Below are 23084 nucleotides of genomic sequence, written 5' to 3' on the forward strand. Positions count from 1 at the left end.
ATCTATCTATCTATCTATCTATCTATCTATCTATCTATCTATCTATCTATCTATCTATCTAGTGCCTTTCACATCTATCTATCTATCTATCTATCTATCTATCTATCTATCTATCTATCTATCTATCTATCTATCTATCTATCTATCTATCTATCTATCTATCTATCTATCTATCTATCTGTATAGTGCCTTTCACACCTATCTATCTATCTATCTATCTATCTATCTATCTATCTATCTATCTATCTATCTATCTATCTATCTATCTATCTATCTATCTATCTATCTATCTATCTATCTATCTATCTAGTGCCTTTCACATCTATCTATCTATCTATCTATCTATCTATCTATCTATCTATCTATCTATCTATCTATCTATCTATCTATCTATCTATCTATATAGTGCCTTTCACACCTATCTATCTATCTATCTATCTATCTATCTATCTATCTATCTATCTATCTATCTATCTATCTATCTATCTATCTATCTATCTATCTATCTAGTGCCTTTCACATCTATCTATCTATCTATCTATCTAGTGCCTTTCACATCTATCTATCTATCTATCTATCTATCTATCTATCTATCTATCTATCTATCTATCTATCTATCTATCTATCTATCTATCTATCTATCTATCTATCTATCTATCTATCTATCTATCTATCTATCTATCTATCTCCACCATCTTAAATAGGGAAACACAATGAAGGAACATTACAGTGATGTCCAATCATTTTGGAAGCAATGGGCTTCATTAGTATAAACGAGACTGGCATGGCCATAGGAAACAAGCCAATGATGGCAGTGCCCACAAGAATGGCGCTGTTATAATTCCAGTTATTTTTTGCCCTAAAGGCAGAGTGGTGGCTCTCTGGCTGTGTTGGTAGGGTTTCAAATGCTGGTAGTTCCAGAAGCTCCATTGGACTCTTGAGCGAGACCCTTGACCCCCACTTGCTCTTAAGGGTGCCATACAAATAGCTAACCCCAAACTTCTCTTTGTCTTTCGCTGAAGAGTAAGTTGGGGTATGTGAAATTCCTAATGTAAGAAAATGTATATGGCACATAAAGTGACTTTTCATTACATTTTCTTGAGTTTTACTGATGTTAGGAAGTTCATGATGGTGTTGTTTTGGGGATTTTATTATCTAAGGATTCAAATTCTACACACAGAATTTTGTTTAGAGCTTCCATTTTGAAGTTGATCCACTTTTTCCATCTTTTCCAATCCTTCTGATCCGATCTGATCCTTCAGTCCTTTGCTACCGTCTTTTCCAACGCCCATTTAATTTCACTATTTGGTGACTTTTGCGTTGGCCGTTTCCAAGGGGGATTCGCACATGAGATTGTAATGTCATCTGTGAGCCAGGATGAAGATGACCCATAAAGGCCACTTGTATCTGAGACTGGACCAAGCCTGCCACCTTTTCTTTACTTTGTTTTCTGATTAGTGGTTATTGAAACAGAGCTCTGCCATTTGACTCTGATTTATGGTTTACAGTTTGGATTTGGCGACTCTCTCTTTGGGACCTTTGATTGTTGTTTCTCCTAAGCTGCACTCACAGGTCTATCTCTGGTCTGACTTCTCCATAAGAAGAGCAGATGTACAGGTGATGAAACCGTTATAGAAATAAAATATTTTTAAGGTTACGAAAAAAATACATAAAGTCACAGAAAGTGCACAAAGGGGACACAGCGATCTTGAAACTCAGAGCCGCCTCCTGCCATTAAAGGCATTTTAATAATGGATGGCTTCTTTGCTGTGCTTATATTTAGGTAAAGTGCCAGCTTTTTCTTCTTTTTTTATCCAATTGACAGTTTTCCTTTTTCTTACTTTGGCTTCAGAAAATTTGAAATTCTGATGAAGTAACCATTAGCAAAATAATTGAACTGAATCCAAATTGGCAAACGCTGCTTCAGCTGGAACTAATTGGCATCTCGTCTGTCAATCCAGAAACTGAAAGGCACGGCAATGGAAAGACGCAGCTCTGCAAGTTTGGGGCCGCACTCAGCTGGCAGGTTGACAAGAAATTATAGCTGACCTTGACAATTCACGCTCTTAATGGCCTGTCTAAATATTGCATTGAAATGCAACCGACTTTCGTAAGACTTACTCGGCTTTCAGTGAAGCAGAGACGCACCCTGGCACTGAAATTTTCTTTTTTTTCTCATTCAGAATTTGCTGCTGCAATACCAGCAGTTGGAGGAACAGTTTAACCCCTTCTACATTACGTGATTGTCCAGACATTGCAGTCGTGGCTTTTATTTAGGTAACGTTAGCGATTTGTGGACAGTAGTGGTGCACATCTCTGACCGGCGGTACTAATGCCAAATACAATACAATACAACTTATTATTAAATAGCGCACTTCACTGAGCACAGGCGCAGAGTACTGGGGACAACTCATACATGAAATACAAGTAAAGATTCTACTAATTACTGAAAACGCAACTGGAACACCAGCAGATCTGCTATCAAACACACAGAACTCAAAGCATAACGGATTAAATATAAAAAGGAGAAAGTCAAAAACAAAATCACCGACCTGGACACCTATATAGTGCCTTTCACGTCTGTCTGTCTGTCTGTCTGTCTGTCTATCTATCTATCTGTCTATCATATAGTGCCTTTCACTCTATCTATCTATCTATCTATCTATCTATCTATCTATCTATCTATCTATCTATCTATCTATCTATCTATCATTATATAGTGCCTTTCCTATCTATCTATCTATCTATCTATCTATCTATCTATCTATCTATCTATCTATCTATCTATCTATCTATCTATCTATCTATCTATCTATCATTATATAGTGCCTTTCCTATCTATCTATCTATCTATCTATCTATCTATCTATCTATCTATCTATCTATCTATCTATCTATCTATCTATCTATCTATCTATAGTGCCTTTCACTCTATCTATCTATCTATCTATCTATCTATCTATCTATCTATCTATCTATCTATCTATCTATCTATCTATCTATCATTATATAGTGCCTTTCCTATCTATCTATCTATCTATCTATCTATCTATCTATCTATCTATCTATCTATCTATCTATCTATCTATCTATCTATCTATCTATCTATCTATCTATCTATCTATCTATCTATCTATCTATCTAAGGATCATCCAAGGTGTTATCAACATCCAGTCAGAAGGCCAGTGTCTGTCATGACTGGTGATGTGTCAGTGCCCATGGCAGTTGTGAGGGCACCATTGATGCAGAAAGATCTGGTCACATTTTGTAGCACCAGCTGCTGCCACCCAGATGCCATCTTTTCCTGAGATGTTGTATTTTTCCAGTTGACAACACCAAACCCCATTCTGCCCTGATTACGAGTTCACGGCTGCGGGTCTGACATTAGCCTGCCTGCAGTCCTGACCCGTGTGGCACCTTATGAAGTTCAACATGTAACATTAAAGGTCCCATATAATTACGTATCACTAAACCTGCGTGACAGAATAATGGGGGTGGAATTCCACTTGCTAAGCTTGACCAACTTGTGTCTTTGGTGTCCAATCGCTTAACAAGTGTCATTAACAGAAGTGCTGATGTGACGCAGTGGCAAACACTCGACTGTCCCCACTGATTGGAATGTGTGGCAGATTCAGATTTGACATGAATGTGTACCGCGTTGTCAAAATGACAATTCAGTTCACAAGGTTAACCTCAAGTGATGTGCCATTGTTGTGTTTTTAATGTAGGAATTTACGACTCGCTCCTTTTTGTTTTAATGAGCAGTTTCCATTTTGTCGCAGCCTTTTTTATAAAGAGTAGGAATACGAGAAACATAAAATGAATAGCGCAATGACAGCCATCGATTGAATTGATGAGTGTTTGTCTTGTTTGTGCGCAGGACGCCATGGTCCATTTGGTGAAGATCTCTCGTGTCATCCGCACCCCACAAGGAAACGCTCTGCTGGTCGGAGTCGGTGGGTCTGGAAAGCAAAGTTTGACCAGACTGGCCTCATTCATTGCTGGATATCAGAGTTTCCAAATCACTCTCACGCGGTAAGTTTAAGTGTTGTAACTTCATTAATCAGCACATTATGCGTCAGTCTGGACTCAGAGATGCATTTAGTTAGTGCAATGGAAATCCAAAGCCCTCCATCTTCTCCTTCTTCGCACAATTCCTTTGTACCTACGGTAAGATGAACTCATCCTGGGCTTGAACGGGTCGAATGGCTGCTTACCTTTAAGGTCCAGAGTGCCATCCACTTGCTTTGTAATGCACGCCAGCAGGTGCCAACTTCATTATGTTGACCCCATTTGTAAAAAGCATCTGCTACATGAATGAATATTAAGCATCAGTGACAGCCATGAGAGTTTAGGATCATTTTACTATTTCTGTTTTTGAAAAATGAAAGGGATTACAATCTGGTTAATGTTCTTCAAGACACAATAAAAACTTTTCAATCAACTGGAGTCAGACATTTGGCATTTGTATTCAATGTAGACCTGTTTACAGTGTCTAGTGGAACGTATTTTGTAATGCATTTCATAATAAAATGCATTGCATTTTCCATTCCAACAGTTGGTGCATCACAAGCATTTGTAATAAAGTAAAAATGACTACAAATTTTTTTTGATGCACCATCTGTTGGAATGACAAGTGCAATGCACACAGGTTAAATGCTGCTTGGTATGCAATTTGTAAAAGTAGCATTAATGTTTGTGATGCGTCAATGCATATGTCTCCGTTATATGCAATTTGTTATGGGACTCTTAAAAGCAGTGTTAATATTTCTGGTGCGTCATCTGTTGGAATGGAAAATGCAATGCATACCAGTTAAATGCTGTTTGGTGTGGGATTTGTAAAATCAGCATTTAAATATAACATTTTCTCTTAAGGGTTATATTAAAATAACAAAAAAAAAATGCATTTATCATAGTGAATAATAAAATAACAGCATCGGCTTTTAAACTTAAGCTAAGAAGGATATGAGACTCAAACACATGCTATGTGCACATTGGACCAGGATTCAAATTCAACTTTTGTAACTCTTCAACTCTGATATATGTCATTTGGTATGGGATTCCTAAAAGCAGTGTCAATTTTTGTGTTGTGCCATCTGTTGGAATGACAAATGCAATGCATATGTCTGTTATGTGCCATTTAGTATAGGATTTGCAAAAGCAGTGTTAAGGTTTGTGATGTGCCATCTGTTGGAATGACAGATGCAGTGCATATGTCTGTTATGTGCCATTTAGTATGGGATTTGTAAAAGCAGTGTTAAAGTTAACCTTTAAACCGCCACATACTTGGGGGTTAATGCACCCCTGGGCGCCAAATACTTTTTAGCTGCACTTTTTAATTAAATGTCACAATTCACAAAGAAAATGTGAAATTTTAATGGAAAGAACATTACAATTACTGCAACACTGATCATTTTACACACTGCAAATAAACTGTAAAAACTATAAAAAAAAAACTACTGCAACAATCTATTATTATATGTTCAAGGTGCCACTTGGTCAGCTCTGGTGTGCTGGCAAATTGCTCTGTGAAGCGACTATAGCTGGTTACGGGGTTCAATGAATGTACGTTGCTGAATATACTCGCCTCTTGCTTGCTGGCAAATTGCACTGAGACACGACTATAGCCGGTTGCAGCATTCAATGAATATACATTGGCAAATATACTCAGCTCCGGTGTGCTGGAAAATTGCAATGAAAAATAACTTTAGCTGGTTGCGGAGTTCAATGAATGTACGTTGCAGAATGTATGTTGCTGTATACTCAGTTTCAGCGTGCTTCCAAATTGCACTGGAAACCGATTCTAGCCGGTTGTGGCATTCAACGAATGTACTTTTCCAGATATACTCGGCTCCGACATGCTGGCAAATTGCACTGGGAACTGACTATAGCTGGTTCCAGCAGTTTAAGGGTTAAACAGTATTTAATAGATATGCATTGCATTTGCCATTCCAACAGATGACGCATCAGAAATATTAACACTGCTTTTAAGAGTCCCATACCAATTCAATATAATAGAGACACATGCATTGACGCATCACAAACATTAATGCTGCTTTTACAAATTGGATACCAAACAGCATTTAACAGATATGCATTGCATTTTCCATTCCAACAGATGACGCATCAGAAATATTAACACTGCTTTTAAGGGTCCCATACCAATTCAATATAACAGAGACATATGCATTGACGCATCACAAACATTAATGCTGCTTTTACAAATCGGATACCAAACAGCATTTAACAGATATGCATTGCATTTTCCATTCCAACAGATGGCGCATCAGAACTATTAACACTGCTTTTAAGGGTCCCATACCAAATCATATATAACAGAGACATATGCATTGACGCCTCACAAAGGTGGCTTATATACATAGGCAAAATCACAAAGCACAGGACAACGTAAGAAAACTCACCAACTCCTAAGCGCATTCAAAATGAACCACCAGGAATTAGTTTTACAAATTGGAGGGCCGTTCCTGGCAGTGAGGTGATTGGCAGGTGGCTCCACCTCTTGGGGTTCCACCCTCTAAACACATGGAATATCACACAGGCAGATATATAAAGGATACTGAGGAAGAACCCTAGCTGCGATATAACAAGAGCATGGTGTCTTTGTTATGTTTAGTGATTGATGTCAACACGGTGCCCACTTTATGATTAGAGTATCTAAACACCATCTTACAGGTTTTTTTTCTTTTTCCTTAGAACTTACAACACTGGCAATCTCATGGATGATCTTAAGCAGCTCTATCGGACAGCAGGACAGAAAGGCAAAGGCATCACTTTCATATTCACGGACAATGAAATTAAAGACGAGTCTTTCCTGGAGTATATGAACAACGTGCTGGCCTCCGGCGAGGTGTCCAACCTGTTTGCCCGTGACGAGGTGGACGAGATCACTCAAGACCTTATCGCAGTAATGAAGAAGGAATATCCTCGACGAGTCCCCACACCAGAGAACCTATACGACTATTTTCTGTCACGGGTTCGCAGTAATCTCCACGTTGTCCTCTGTTTCTCACCTGTGGGAGAGAAGTTTCGCACCCGTGCTCTGAAGTTCCCTGGGCTCATTTCCGGTTGCACCATGGACTGGTTTCAGCGATGGCCTAAGGATGCTCTGGTGGCTGTGGCCCAACACTTTCTGAGCTCTTATAAAATCGAGTGTTCAGACGAAGTGAAGCAAAATGTGGTGAACACTATGGGAACCTTCCAGGATCTGGTGGCGGAAAAGTGCGTGGAGTACTTTGAACGGTACCGCCGTCAGACGTACGTGACGCCCAAGTCATACCTGTCCTTCATAGGTGGCTACAAAATCATCTACAGTGAGAAGATTGCTTATGTGGGGATGCTCGCCGAACGCATGAGGACAGGTAAGAGTAACTCTACTGGCAATAACTGAAAAGAAGTTCTGTTTGATTGTATTGAGTAAATGATAAGCTTCAATTCATTTTCGGCCGTGTGAAAAAGTAAGTGCACCCCTCAGAGTCAATCATTCATAAAGTGGATGAAAAATAAACGGATGTACCCAGTGGCGTAACTAGCTCGCTGAAGATCCCCTGAGGTGGGTCCCTCCTGTTTAGACATGGGATTTCTCAGTTTTTTATTTTTAATAAATTTGCAAAAACCTCAAGTAAACTTTTTTCACGTTGTCATTATGGGGTGTTGTGTGTAGAATTCTGAGGAAAAAAATGAATTGAATCCATTTTGGAATAAGGCTGTAACATAACAAAATGTGGAAAAAGTGATGCGCTGTGAATACTTTCTGGATGCACTGTAGATTAATTTCTGATATTTTTACCTGGTGTCTGGACATGTAGTCTATGGGTTTGGAGGAGCAACAGCGCCACCTATTGTCACAAAGCTTATAAAAATGGAACTGACTGACAAGTCCCCAATCATATTACATCGAATATCACTAGTACCTTAAAATACTCGCTTGCTCGCGTGCTTTCTGTCGCACAAAAATCTCAACAATGTTGGACACATCATGTTGTCTGTTGAGCTCGTTTTCGATTGAGAGTCCAGCCAAGCCACTAAGTCTGAGAAGTGGCACTTCTGAGGTCAGTTGTGACGAGTTTTAACTTGGAGAACAGTCATTGGCGTAGTCGGCAGTAACATGTAAGCTGTGGAAACGTCACTGAAAGTAGATGACAGTGCACAGCCATCTATCAGCAACTGTTCAGCTACCTCAAAAAACGGCCGACTTGTTTGACAAGATGGACAGAAAACACGTACGCTGGTGAAATGTCGGCGCTGTAGCATTCAACAAGAAGATTAATGGGAGCGTACAATTCATCAGCAGGTATCGAGGTTAGAGAAGACAGTCAGTCATTTACCAACCTGCTATATCCTAACACAGGGTCACAGGGGTCTGCTGGAGCCAACACAGGACGCAAGGCAGGAACAAATCCCCGGATAGGGTCCCAGCCCATCGCAGGGCACACACACCCACACACCAAGCACACACTAGGGACAATTTAGGATCGCCAATGCACCTAACCTGCATGTCTTTGGACTGTGGGAGGAAACCCACGCAGACACGGGGAGAACATGCAAACTCCACGTCAGGGAGGACCTGGGAAGCGAACCACAGGTCTCCTTACAGTGTGGCAGCACCGTGCCGCCCTCAGAGAACACATTGTACGTTGAATACACTGCATCAAGACTGCAAACCCGCTGTTTTAATTAAGTTATTAAAGATTTTTTAACAAATCTTTATGGCCCCAAGTAGGCCCCCAAGCTCGTAGGTCCTTGTGCTTTGCACAGTCTACACAATCCATCGCTACGCCATAGGATGTATCGTTTCTGCGTAAGGAAAAAGTAAATCCATCATTGGCTCCTATAACTGGCATTGCCCCTTAAGTTGGCATTTCCTCAAACTGTCTGGCAGTCTCTGATGTCGACTCCACTCCTCCATGCTGAATTCTTTCAGCTGTGTGATGGCCGAGGGGGGTCTCTAGCGTGCACAGCCCGTTTCATATCCTCTCACAAGCATCTCAGACCCGTCCTTTGACTTGGCCATTTCCAGAACCCTCCACTCGTTTCTTTTCAGCCATTCCTTTTTGGATTTACTGGTATGGTTAGGGGCAGCATGGTGGCGCAGTGATGGCGCTGCATTCTCGTACCGGGTCCTCCCTACATTGAGCTTGCATGTTCTCCCCGAGTCTGTGTGGGTTTCCTCCCATGGTCCAAAGACATGCAAGTTTAGTGGATTGGCAACAGTGTGTGGTTGCTGTGTGTGGACTGGCACCCTGTCCAGGGTTTGTTCCTGCCTTGCACCCTATGCTAGCTGTGATAGGCTCCAGCAGACCTCCTTGACCCTGCTCAGGACTAAGTGGGTTAGAAAATGACTCACTGGTATGGTTAGGGTCACCTTCAATTGAGCTTCAATCTTCTGACAGATGGCCTCTTATGATCTTCAAGCACTCTCTGGTACAACGCCCAGTGACTTCCATGATGGCGTGTTACCTGCAATCCAAAGCAGACGAGTCCCAGTGCAGAAATTTAAAGGCAAAGTCATAAAGCAAATTAAAAAATTGCCCTTTTTATTTTGTCCCCAAATCGTTTTTGCTAACCCCTGGGACTTGTCTTCTTCCTCTCTCCAGGTCTGGCCAAGCTAATGGAGGCTGAAGTATCTGTGAATCAGCTCTCCAAGGAGCTGGCGGTGAAGGAGGCCGACCTTGCCGTTGCATCCAAAAAAGCGGATGGGGTCCTGCAGGAGGTGACGGTGAAAGCCCAAGCAGCAGAGGCTGTAAAAGCACAGGTGCAGAAAGTGAAGGACAAAGCCCAGGCCATCGTGGATGAGATCGAGGCAGATAAGGCCGTGGCAGAGGAGAAGCTGGAGGCAGCAAGGCCGGCGTTGGAGGAGGCAGAGGCGGCCCTGCAGGTGGGTTAGAATTTAAAACAGAAATTTGTGATGTCCCGTGTCAGTGGTCCTTTGGTATTGTCCCTCGATGAAGCTTCGAGTAGTTCCTAAACCAAGGATGGACCAGTAGCTAGTGAGGAGTGCAGAAAAGGTGCCAAAGAATGAAAGTGTTTATAGTGTCCAGAATGAATACATAAATGAATAGCTCAAAATATTCCATTTACACATAAGAGCCACAAAAGATGAGAGATCATAAGAACATAAGAAATTTGACAAACGAGAGGAGACCATTCAGTCCATCAAGCTCATTTATTTAGTTAACAGCCAAGCTGTGCCAACATCTTATTCAGATTCGTCTTTAAGGTCCTCAAGTTGTCACTCGCTTCACCTCCATGTCTCCATGTTCCCACAATTCTTTGTGTGAAGAAGAGCTTCCTGGCTTTAGTCTTAAATGCACTTCCCATTGATTTCCACTAGGTGTCCTCGACTAATTTTTTTTTTATTCTTTATTTCACCTTATACAATTTCTTATATTAGGAATTTGTTCGTTTTCGCATACCCCTTGGGGTCAGAGCGCAGGGTCAGCCATTGTACAGCGCCCCTGGATCAATTACAGGTTAAGGGTCTTGCTCAAGGGCCCAGCAGAGTAGGATCTCTTTTGGGAAGTGACGGGGATTTAAACCGGCAAACCTTCAGGATACCAGCACAGATCCTTCGCCTCAGAGCCACCACTCTGATTCACCCTGTATGTGCCCCGCGTCTCGAGTCTGGGGGCTCAGTAAGGTGAATAAGCCACTTAAGGCAGAATCCTGATTTCATAAATATCCCCATTTACACGTGAAAGTTCTCCTTTGGCATCGTCATTAAACTCCGCAAAAAGAAGTTAAACGTCACCATCGGCCACCGTGAACCCGAAAATAAGCACGACGCCTGTGATCATTTCCTTGTGTTTTATTAATACGTTTGGTCAAATCGATGATTGATTTATAGGTTTCTGTTACGGGATGGCACACAGCGCACTCCTTTCTGCTTAACTGAGTGGTGGAGCCCTGCAAAGGGTCGGCATACCGCTACGTGTGCTTCTTGTCATACTGTTGCCACTACTGGAATAAGAATAGCGCAGATATTTTTTACTTAAGTAAGATAACTGTTGTGTTAGGTTACTTGTTACTTTAAAAAGGTAATTGGACTGCAACAAAAAAACGACAAGCATAAAAGTTTGAGGCACCCACCGGTAAACCGCCTGTGATTGAAAACCAACACAAGTTATAAACATGTTAAAAAAAAACAAAAGATATCTACAGTGGTGTGAAAAACTATTTGCCCCCTTCCTGATTTCTTATTCTTTTGCATGTTTGTCACACAAAATGTTTCTGATCATCAAACACATTTAACCATTAGTCAAATATAACACAAGTAAACACAAAATGCAGTTTGTAAATGATGGTGTTTATTACAAAAAATCCAAACCCACATGGCCCTGTGTGAAAAAGTAATTGCCCCCTTGTTAAAAAATAACCTAACTGTGGTGTATCACACCTGAGTTCAATTTCCGTAGCCACCCCCAGGCCTGATTACTGCCACACCTGTTTCAATCAAGAAATCACTTAAATAGGAGCTGCCTGACACAGAGAAGTAGACCAAAAGAACCTCAAAAGCTAGACATCATGCCAAGATCCAAAGAAATTCAGGAACAAATGAGAACAGAAGTATTTGAGATCTATCAGTCTGGTAAAGGTTATAAAGCCATTTCTAAAGCTTTGGGACTCCAGCGAACCACAGTGAGAGCCATTATCCACAAATGGCAAAAACATGGAACAGTGGTGAACCTTCCCAGGAGTGGCCGGCCGACCAAAATTACCCCAAGAGCGCAGAGACGACTCATCCGAGAGGTCACAAAAGACCCCAGGACAACGTCTAAAGAACTGCAGGCCTCACTTGCCTCAATTAAGGTCAGTGTTCACGACTCCACCATAAGAAAGAGACTGGGCAAAAATGGCCTGCATGGCAGATTTCCAAGACGCAAACCACTGTTAAGCAAAAAGAACATTAGGGCTCGTCTCAATTTTGCTAAGAAACATCTCAACGATTGCCAAGACTTTTGGGAAAATACCTTGTGGGCTGATGAGTCAAAAGCTGAACTTTTTGGAAGGCAAATGTCCCGTTACATCTGGCGTAAAAGGAACACAGCATTTCAGAAAAAGAACATCATACCAACAGTAAAATATGGTGGTGGTAGTGTGATGGTCTGGGGTTGTTTGCTGCTTCAGGACCTGGAAGGCTTGCTGTGATAGATGGAACCATGAATTCTACTGTCTACCAAAAAATCCTGAAGGAGAATGTCCGGCCATCTGTTCGTCAACTCAAGCTGAAGCGATCTTGGGTGCTGCAACAGGACAATGACCCAAAACACACCAGCAAATCCACCTCTGAATGGCTGAAGAAAAACAAAATGAAGACTTTGGAGTGGCCTAGTCAAAGTCCTGACCTGAATCCAATTGAGATGCTATGGCATGACCTTAAAAAAGGCGGTTCATGCTAGAAAACCCTCAAATAAAGCTGAATTACAACAATTTTGCAAAGATGAGTGGGCCAAAATTCCTCCAGAGCGCTGTAAAAGACTCATTGCAAGTTATCGCAAATGCTTGATTGCAGTTATTGCTGCTAAGGGTGGCCCAACCAGTTATTAGGTTCAGGGGGCAATTACTTTTTCACACAGGGCCATGTAGGTTTGGATTTTTTTTTTTCTCCCTAAATAATAAAAACCATCATTTACAAACTGCATTTTGTGTTTACTTGTGTTATATTTGACTAATGGTTAAATGTGTTTGATGATCAGAAACATTTTGTGTGACAAACATGCAAAAGAATAAGAAATCAGGAAGGGGGCAAATAGTTTTTCACACCACTGTATTGTATAAAAAAATATTGAGTTGAGACGTGATCTTCTCGTGAGAGACACTTTGACGTCCCGCGAGACTAGAGACCAGACAATTTAAAACAAGATCACGGACGTGCTTTTAGCAGACACACATCATGTGCTCCCAGCTCTCCAATATTTGATGTGTTCTAGATGGCACGTCAATGACTAAGCAAAGAAGAAAGAGCAGCGCATCGAAAAGAGACACGAAAGAATGCCCAAGAGAACAATAATAATCTATGTCCAAATTCAGAAATTCAGGAAAGTAATGATCAGCCCAGACGGTCCCGCGAGAGACACTTTAACGTCCCGCAAGACAAAGCAGTGAGACAAAAGGACAGCTGCTGTACAGGGTTTTAAATGATCGACGCGCAGCGCGACACAGCAGCAGAAAGACAGCAGCTGATCAGACCGCATCTCCTTAGTGTGCGTTCAGCCAAACCCCCCCTCACATCAAGTGCGGCAGAAACGTGGCTGGCGTGAAGCCCTCTAGTCTTGATAGATGAGAGTCTCACAGTGAGAGCTCCAAGATGGCGACACTGCCGGTTAAGTACAGGTCAGGCAGTAAGAGGCGGGTCCAGGAGGGGGCGGGCACCAAATGTGATGTCAGAGATGGTTGGGTTGTCAATCATCCGGTCTGTAGAGGAAGGAAGAGAAGGGGAGTTAGTAAACAGTGCCATCTTGTGGAACGGCGACAAATTACCACTACCAGATTCTTTAAGCTGTCCCCAAGGCGCACATTATGTTTAACGTGTTACGCTACTGCTCTCGAGATTAGCACTGTACTTTGGCAACATAAATTTAACGATTTCTGAAATATTGAGATTATTTCAGCCAGGAAAAGGAATAATGCAATTGCCTCTAGAAATTTATTTTGTGAACACTTCTACCCTCAGCTGCTGGATGTGTATGCAAAGCGAATAAATAAATACATACTCAGGCTGACAGCGTGCAATGGACATTCGCAGACTATAAAACGGACGACAAAATCCTTAACAGTAACCTGGTTAAGGGTTTACATGGCCACAAAATGTATGGAGAAATCTACCTCTGTTGATCTGGGTTTTTCTCTGAGGTCAATAACCCGATTCCTCAAACCGGTGTAAGGGTTTACATGGCATTTTAGAAATTGCGTTTCTGAGAATAACCGTGTTAAGAAAGCTCATGGAAACGTGTTGATTGTCTGCTGTCGTCCAGTATCAATCACCATCGGGTCTCATTCTATCAGAAACTTTGTTCTGTCCGTTCTCCACAAAAACATACGATTAAATATTTGTCATGGCCATCACTGCAGACTACATGGGGTAAGTTTTGGACCTTTGAAAAAGTGACATGTCACTTGCCAAAGTCATTATACATTAAAACATTTGTGATAGACGGGACGCCTTGCTGATGGAAGGACCGGGAGAGAGAAAGCTTGTAAGAAACATTACCTCCCCCAGAACAGCCCCCCTGGTTTGGCATAATGCCACACGCTTTAGAGCTTGGGAGCTCAGCCTTTTTGGGGTCCGTGGTCACCGCATGCAGAACTGTGGTGCACTTCATTGCACCCCACCTGGAAGTGCTGCCGGAAGGACGTCACGGGACACCTGGAGAAACTTCCAGGTGCTCTATAAAAGGAGCCGCTTCACTCCGTTCAGGGAGTCAGAGTTGGGAGGAGGAGGATGATGAAGCTTGCCAGAGGAAGAGTGGAAGTGCTGGGACTGTGCGGGATGGGTTGACGATTTGAGAAGCGTCTTCCCACAATGAAATAAACCCTGTGTTGTGCTGGAACTTGTGCTAGCGTCTGTCTGTGACGGGTTTGAGGGGCTGGTGCGCCCCCTGGTGGTCACATAACATGATATAGCAGCTATTTACTTTGCATTTACATTGTAGATAGATAGCTAGAGTGAGAGGCACTATATGATAGATAGATAGATAGATAGATAGATAGATAGATAGATAGATAGATAGATAGATAGATAGATAGATAGATAGATAGATAGATAGATATGAAAGGCACTTTATAATAGATAGATAGATAGATACTTTATTAATCCCAAGGGGAAATTCACATACTCCAGCAGCAGCATACTGATACAGAAAAACAATATTAAACTAAAGAATGATAACAATGCAGGTAAAACAGACAAAAACTTAACGTTTACCCCCGGGTGAAATTGAAGAGTCACATAGTGTGGGGAGGAACGATCTCCTTAGTCTGTCAGTGGAGCAGGACGGTGACAGCAGTCTGTCGCTGAAGCTGCTCCTCTGTCTGGAGATGATCCTGTTCAGTGGATGCAGTGGATTCTCCATGATTGACAGGAGTCTGCTCAGCGCCCGTCACTCTGCCACAGATGTCAAACTGTCCAGCTCCATGCCAACAATAGAGCCTGCCTTCCTCACCAGTTTGTCCAGGCATGAGGCGTCCTTCTTCTTAATGCTGCCTCCCCAGCACACCACCGCGTAGAAGAGGGCGCTCACCACAACCGTCTGATAGAACATCTGCAGTATCTTATTGCAGATGTTGAAGGACGCCAGCCTTCTGAGGAAGTATAGTCGGCTCTGTCCTTTCTTACACACCAGATACCGGATATTATAAGAAATGTAGAGAAGATTTAAAATATACAAGAGGATGCGTGTAGAATACAGTGCATCGGGAAAGTATTCACAGCGCATCACTTTTTGCACATTTTGTTATGTTACAGCCTTATTCCAAAATGGATTAAATTCATTTTTTTCCTCAGAATTCTACACACAACACCCCATAATGACAACGTGAAAAAAGTTTATTTGAGGTTTTTCAAATTTATTAAAAATAAAAAAAACTGAGAAAGCACATGTACATAAGTATTCACAGCCTTTGCCATGAAGCTCAAAATTGAGCTCAGGTGCCTCCTGTTTCCCCTGATCATCCTTGAGATGTTTCTGCAGCTTCATTGGAGTCCACCTGTGGTAAAATTCAGTTGACTGGACCTGATTTGGAAAGGCACACACCTGTCTATAGAAGGTCCCACAGTTGACAGTTCATGTCAGAGCACAAACCAAGCATGAAGTCAAAGGAATTGTCTGTAGACCTCCGAGACAGGATTGTCTCGAGGCACAAATCTGGGGAAGGTTACAAAAAAATTTCTGCTGCTTTGAAGGTCAGAGCACAGTGGCCTCCATCATCCGTAAGTGGAGGAAGTTTGAAACCACCAGGACTCTTCCTAGAATTGGCCGGCCATCTAAACTGAGCGATCGGGGGAGAAGGGCCTTAGTCAGGGAGGTGACCAAGAACCCGATGGTCACTCTGTCAGAGCTCCAGAGGTCCTCTGTGGAGAGAGGAGAACCTTCTAGAAGGACAACCATCTCTGCAGCAATCCACCAATCAGGCCTGTATGGTAGAGTGGCCAGACGGAAGCCACTCCTTAGTAAAAGGCACATGGCAGCCCGCCTGGAGTTTGCCAAAAGGCACTTGAAGGACTCTCAGACCATGAGAAAGAAAATTCTCTGGTCTGATGAGACAAAGATTGAACTCTTTGGTGTGAATGCCAGGCGTCACGTTTGGGGGAAACCTGGCACCGCTCATCACCAGGCCAATACCATCTCTACAGTGATGCATGGTGGTGGAAGCATCATGCTGTGGGGATTGGGGCTCAGCGGCAGGGACTGGGAAACTAGTCAGGATAAAGGGAAAGATGACTGCAGCAATGTACGAAGACATCCGGGATGAAAACCTGCTCCAGAGCGCTCTTGACCTCAGACTGGGGCGACGGTTCATCTTTCAGCAGGACAACGACCCTAAGCACACAGTCAAGATGTCAAAGGAGCTTCTTCAGGACAACTCTGTGAATGTCCTTGAGTGGCCCAGTCAGAGCCCAGACTTGAATCTGATTGAACATCTCTGGAGAGATCTTAAAATGGCTGTGCACCGACACTTCCCATCCAACCTGATGGAGCTTGAGAGGTGCTGCAAAGAGGAATGGGCGAAACTGGCCAAGGATAGGTGTGCCAGGCTTGTGGCATCATATTCAACAAGACTTGAGCCTGGAATTGCTGCCAAAGGGGCATCGACAAAATACTGAGCAAAGGCTGTGAATACTTATGGACATGGGATTTCTCAGTTTTTTTATTTTTAATAAATTTGCAAAAACCTCAAACTTTTTTTCATGTTGTCATTATGGGGTGTTGTGTGTAGAATTCTGAGGAAAAAAATGAATTTAATCCATTTTGGAGTAAGGCTGTAACATAACAAAATGTGGAAACAGTGATGCGCTGTGAATACTTTCTGGATACACTGTGTATGCAAATACTCCACCATTTTAGATAAGGGGCTTGAGAATCCACGGATTTTGGTATTCACCGGGGGTCTTGGAGCCAGTCCCCTGCAGATGCAGAAGGCCGACTGTGTCCCACTTTACATTTGCAGAGTTTCTGATTTATTCTTGCTTTTCATGATGTCTAAGAGTTTTGTGTTAGTCAGATGTGCAAGTTAGGAGTTTCAGTACACGTGACGATCCTGCCGCTACTATTCTGTCCCAGAGAACACGCTGATGTTCATATTAGCAATATTTCTGTTTTTCTCGCTTTTTTCTTTCTGTTTTTTGCTTGTCCTGCCTGAGCTGCGCCATGTTGATGTATTTCTCTGAGCTGTGGCATCAAACGTAAAGGCCTGTCATGCGGCAGCAGCCTCTCTTTTGTGTGGTTTGAAGGGCGGCGAATCCCTCGTAATTTACAGTAATGATTCCAACTCGGCTGCATGGCAGAATTCAGGATTAGCCACGGGTTACAGAGGTTAACTGTATACGACGCGTATTTACTTTTCGTAATGGGAATGCAGGATATAATGACATTTTTCAGGTTACTGACACTTGATTGATTTCCCCATAAAAATACCCATCAGGCTCAGTCAAAAGGTTAAATCTGCTTGTCTGATTTCAAAATAAAAAGGCCGAAGTATTAGACGAGATGCTGTGCTGCGGAAGAAGTCTTGGGTGCATTTCTGTCACCGCCTGAGCTTTAGCATCGCAACGGAAGAGAAAAACTAAAAATCAAAAGAAATAAAAAAAAATTAAAAAGAAATAAATCCAAAATGTAGGAAAGGTGGTAGGAGATTGTGGCTTCGCTTTCTGGGTCCTCCCTGCATGGAGAGCACTTTGAGTGGTTAGAAAAGCGTTACGTAAATGTAAAGAATTAATATTATTATTATTATTTTCATAACTTTTATGGACAGAATTTCTAGGCGCAGCCAGGGCGTTGAGGGGGTCCGGTTTGGTGGGCTCAGGATTGGGTCATTGCTTTTTGCAGATGATGTTGTCCTGTTTGCTTCATCAGGCCGTGATCTTAAGCTCTCTCTGGATCGGTTCGCAGCCGAGTGTGAAGCGGCTGGGATGAGAATCAGCACCTCCAAATCCGAGACCATGGTCCTCAGCCGGAAAAGGGTGGAGTGCCCTCTCAGGGTTGGTAGCGAGATCCTGCCCCAAGTGGAGGAGTTCAAGTATCTCGGGGTCTTGTTCACGAGTGAGGGAAGAATGGAGCGTGAGATCGACAGGCGGATCGGTGCGGCATCCGCAGTAATGCGGGCATTGCATCGGTCTGTCGTGGTGAAAAAAGAGCTGAGCCGCAAGGTGAAGCTCTCAATTTACCAGTCCATCTATGTTCCTACCCTCACCTATGGTCATGAGCTATGGGTAGTGACCGAAAGAACGAGATCGCGATACAAGCGGCTGAAATGAGTTTTCCTCCGCAGGGTGTCTGGGCTCTCCCTTAAAGATAGGGTGAGAAGCTCAGTCATCCGGGAGGGGCTCAGAGTAGAGCCGCTGCTCCTCCGCATCGAGAGGAGTCAGATGAGGTGGCTCGGGCATCTGATCAGGATGCCTCCTGGACGCCTCCCTGGTGAGGTGTTCTGGGCACGTCTAACCGGGAGGAGGCCCCGGGGAAGACCCAGGACACGTTGGAGGGACTATGTCTCTCGACTGGCCTGGGAACGCCTTGGGATTCTCCCGGAAGAGCTAGAAGAAGTGGCCGGGAGAGGGAAGTCTGGGCATCTCTGCTCAAGCTGCTGCCCCCCGCGACCCGACCTCGGATAAGCGGGAGACAATGGATGGATGGATGTGTAGACAATGGGTGAAAATGTGGAAACACCAGAATCAAACAACGTCACACGATCCAGCATGTCAGATCAAGTTCATTATCATGTATATATGGTTGTGTCCAGCAGGGAGCGCTAGACACTGCCATTTTGAAAAGTTTCTGTAAGGAAAGGACAATGACTTCAAAGGGGTCCCCTCCCAAGATCTCTTTGTCCAGCTTCCATCTGGCAGAAGATACCACAGCCTCCAAACCAGTTCTGTCAGGTTCTGCAACAGTTTCTACCACTTGGTGGTCCAGACTTTGTGCTGCCCCCCACTGCCCTCAGATCTGCTCCTAGTAGCTTATTACATAGCATACTTTTGTTACCAGGTTCAGGTTGGGTATCGTGCACTGGCACCCGTACCCACCACAGGATGAATCAGCACAAGACCCCAGTTGGCAACCCCCAAGGCAGACATGCAGTCCAGTTCTACCCTCCAGAAATGATCATCTATCTGCCACAGTCAGGTGTTATGTGGTCTGGTCCAGCCACTCGGGTCCTCATCAATGAGGGTCCTGTGAGCCGGATCACCCTCGGGTAAAGGCGCCACATGGCCGTAGTGCCATAACTGACGCTTCCTCACAATGTAGGTCATGTGCCTCATTCAGGACTCCATGATCAACACAAAGTCAGACCATCGGCACCCAAGGACCCTCCGAAGAGCCACACATGAAGGAGTCCAGTCTTCACCTCAGGTCACTGGACAGCGGCCATGTCTCACAGACAGGGAGCACCAGGACTCTAAAGACTTGGACCTTCGTCTTTTTGTAGAGATATCAGGAGTGCCACACACCCCTCTCTAGCGACCTCATGACCCCCCCCCAAACCGTCTATTGACTTCATAGAAAGAGTCACCAGAGATATGAATGTCACCGCTGAGGCAAGTGAACCTTTCAATGAGGTCGACACTCTCTCTGCAGACAGACACACTGCTGATGGCCGTGCCCAAGAGATCAATAAAGGCCTGGCTCTTTGGTTTTTATCAGGACCCTCACAAGCCCAGGCACTCAAACTCCTCCCTCAGTCTCTCGAGACCCCCAGTCAGAGCCTCCATTGACTCTGCAAAGATCACAGCATCGTCAGTAAAGTCAAGATCCGTGAATCTTTCTTCACCAACAGATGCCACAGGACCCCATGACCCTGCCCATCACCCAGTCCATGCCACAGAGTAGGGGCAGAACACACCACTGACGGACCCCAGAATCAACTGAACACAAGAACTTGTTACCACACTTTATTGGTTTGGTTCTAACCCTAACCCTAAGCCTAACCCTAATTGATTGCTTAATTCATGAATTAATTAGTCAGTCCATTTATTTCTTTCTTTCTTTCTTTCTTTCTTTCTTTCTTTCTTTCTTTCTTTCTTTCTTTCTTTCTTTCTTTCTTTCTTTCTTTCTTTCTTTTTTTCTTTCTTTTTTTCTTATTTTTTTTTTTGTTTTTTTTCTTTCTTTCTTTCTTTCTTATTTATTGCTATCTTCTCCTTTATTTATTTATAGATTGTTTCTTCTCTTGTCTTGCCCTCATCTTGTATTTGTGTATTTGGTGCTTTTGCGCCACTGAGTGCTGCACTTATGGTGTGTGGGTGGTACGACAATAAGGCACTTCATGAATTCTTTTGATTTATTCTGGCAGCAGCAGGGGTTTGACGAGTGTAATGCGGCCCCCGTGTCCCACTGGTTTGTAAAGGTGGACTGTGTGGTCTCAGACATTTCTGCACTCAGAGAGCAGACATGCAGGATTTGAACCACAGGCCCTGGAGTTGGGAGGCATCAGCACTCGCCATTCAGATCCCCAAAACAACTGACTAAAAATGCTAAAATAAGGACATGACTAGTAGAATTATAGACTTAGGATACAAATATACAAAATGTTAGAATATAAAATTCACATAATAGGAATGAAAGAACAGTAAGTGTTTATGAAATGTATTGTTAAGCAAATGACCTTCTTGTAAAATCAGATTTAAAAGTTTCTGCTGCATCTGAACCCCCCGGTCCGTCCGTAGGTGGTGAGCTTCGGAACTCAGGGGCATCGACTCGGAATGAAGCCTTTTGCAATTTTTTCTCGCTCTTTTTCTGTTGTGCCCTGGGCAAGTTGAGCAAGCCGACCCCTGCGATCGGGGGGCACTGCAAGGTCGATACTTAAAAAAGTATTTCAGATGAAATGTTCTTAGCCTTGACCGTTAAGTTCTTGAAAAATGTGTTAGAGGTAGCTGGAGCGGCATGTACCTTACCAGCCTACGACTTGGTGACACGGTCTCCACTTCGGGGAGGAACAGACCTGTCGTCACTGTTGCATTAAAGAGGCTTTTCTGTTTGTCACTGTCAAAAAAAGGCAAATGAAATCCAATGAAATATGAAACACTGGAACACACACAGACACACACACACAGATACACACACACAGATACACACACACACACACACACACACAGACAGGCACAGACACAGACAGGCACACATTCTGTCCTGGCAGTCACTTGAGCTAATCCTTCACCTACTAGCATTCAGTTAATTCAAATCCATTGACAATCACAACACTTGACGATGTGACGGCTCCTTTAATACTACAATGAAGACAACGGCGCGCTCGTCTCTGAGTATGTGACGTCCTTATGAAAGGCCACTTGAAGAACAGTCTCTTTCTTTCATTCCTTCCTTTTGGACGTGTATTTCTGGTGCCGTTGTGCACACACGTGTCCAAGCTTGGCAGATTGATGGCTGTCATTCACCTCCTCCTTTTGTTCTTTCTTATTCATACCTCTTTTTCTCCCTATGTCTGTGCTCTCTTTACTGTCACTCGTAACATCTTTTTAATTTGACCTTTAGCTGTTTACAAAGCCTCTTCAGGTTTTTAAATTATTCTGAGCACCTCCTTGGTCTTACACTTCTTTCAAATGATTTTTTAATTGGTAGGGTCAGCAGTCCACTCTGTCACATGACATCTCTGGTTTTATTTTAGAAAATGGGAATTACAAATCCAATGAAAACACACAGAAGCACTGGCCACTGAAACTGAACAGGAACAGCTTTCTATAACACATTCTGATAGATAGATAGATAGATAGATAGATAGATAGATAGATAGATAGATAGATAGATAGATAGATAGATAGATAGATAGATAGATAGATAGATAGATAGACGTGTAAGGCACTATATAATAGATAGATAGATAGATAGATAGATAGATAGATAGATAGATAGACATGTAAGGCACTATATAATAGATAGATAGATAGATAGATAGACGTGTAAGGCACTATATAATAGATAGATAGATAGACGTGTAAGGCACTATATAATAGATAGATAGATAGATGTGTAAGGCACTATATAATAGATAGATAGATAGATAGATAGATAGATAGATAGATAGATAGATAGATAGATAGATAGATAGATAGATAGATAGATAGATAGATAGATAGACGTGTAAGGAACTATATAATAGATAGATAGATAGACGTGTAAGGCACTATATAATAGATAGATAGATAGACGTGTAAGGCACTATATAATAGATAGATAGATAGATAGAGTGCATCCGTAAAGTATTCACAGCGCATCACTTTTTCCACATTTTGTTATGTTACAGCCTTATTCCAAAATGGATTCAATTCATTTTTTTCGTCAGAATTCTACACACAACACCCCATAATGACAACGTGAAAAAAATTTACTTGAGGTTTTTGCAAATTTATTAAAAATAAAAAAACTGAGAAATCACATGTACATAAGTATTCACAGCCTTTGCCATGAAGCTCAAAATTGAGCTCAGGTGCATCCTGTTTCCCCTGATCATCCTTGAGATGTTTCTGCAGCTTCATTGGAGTCCACCTGTGGTAAATTCAGTTGACTGGACCTGATTTGGAAAGGCACACACCTGTCTATAGAAGGTCCCACAGTTGACAGTTCATGCCAGAGCACAAACCAAGCATGAAGTCAAAGGAATTGTCTGTAGACCTCCGAGACAGGATTGTCTCAAGGCACAAATCTGGGGAAGGTTACAGAAAAATGTTTGCTGCTTTGAAGGTCCCAATGAGCACAGTGGCCTCCATCATCCGTAAGTGGAAGAAATTCGAAACCACCAGGACTCTTCCTAGAGCTGGCCGGCCATTTAAACTGAGCGATCAGAGGAGAAGGGCCTTAGTCAGGGAGGTGACCAAGAACCCAATGATCACTCTGTCAGAGCTC

At 42.9% G+C, this 23084-nt stretch overlaps 1 protein-coding gene across 1 annotated transcript in view; it reads left to right on the forward strand.

Moving 5' to 3' along the window:
* The window catches only part of LOC114644108 (dynein axonemal heavy chain 5-like), a 424175-nt gene that overhangs the window by 259086 nt on the left and 142005 nt on the right, over positions 1 to 23084 (forward strand). The window contains 3 exon segments of the mRNA XM_051928807.1: positions 3881 to 4035; positions 6715 to 7379; positions 9615 to 9895. Of these exon segments, the coding sequence (XP_051784767.1) occupies positions 3881 to 4035; positions 6715 to 7379; positions 9615 to 9895 (1101 nt within the window).

Source organism: Erpetoichthys calabaricus, chromosome 6, assembly GCF_900747795.2.
Source record: "Erpetoichthys calabaricus chromosome 6, fErpCal1.3, whole genome shotgun sequence".
Lineage (NCBI taxonomy): Eukaryota > Metazoa > Chordata > Cladistia > Polypteriformes > Polypteridae > Erpetoichthys > Erpetoichthys calabaricus.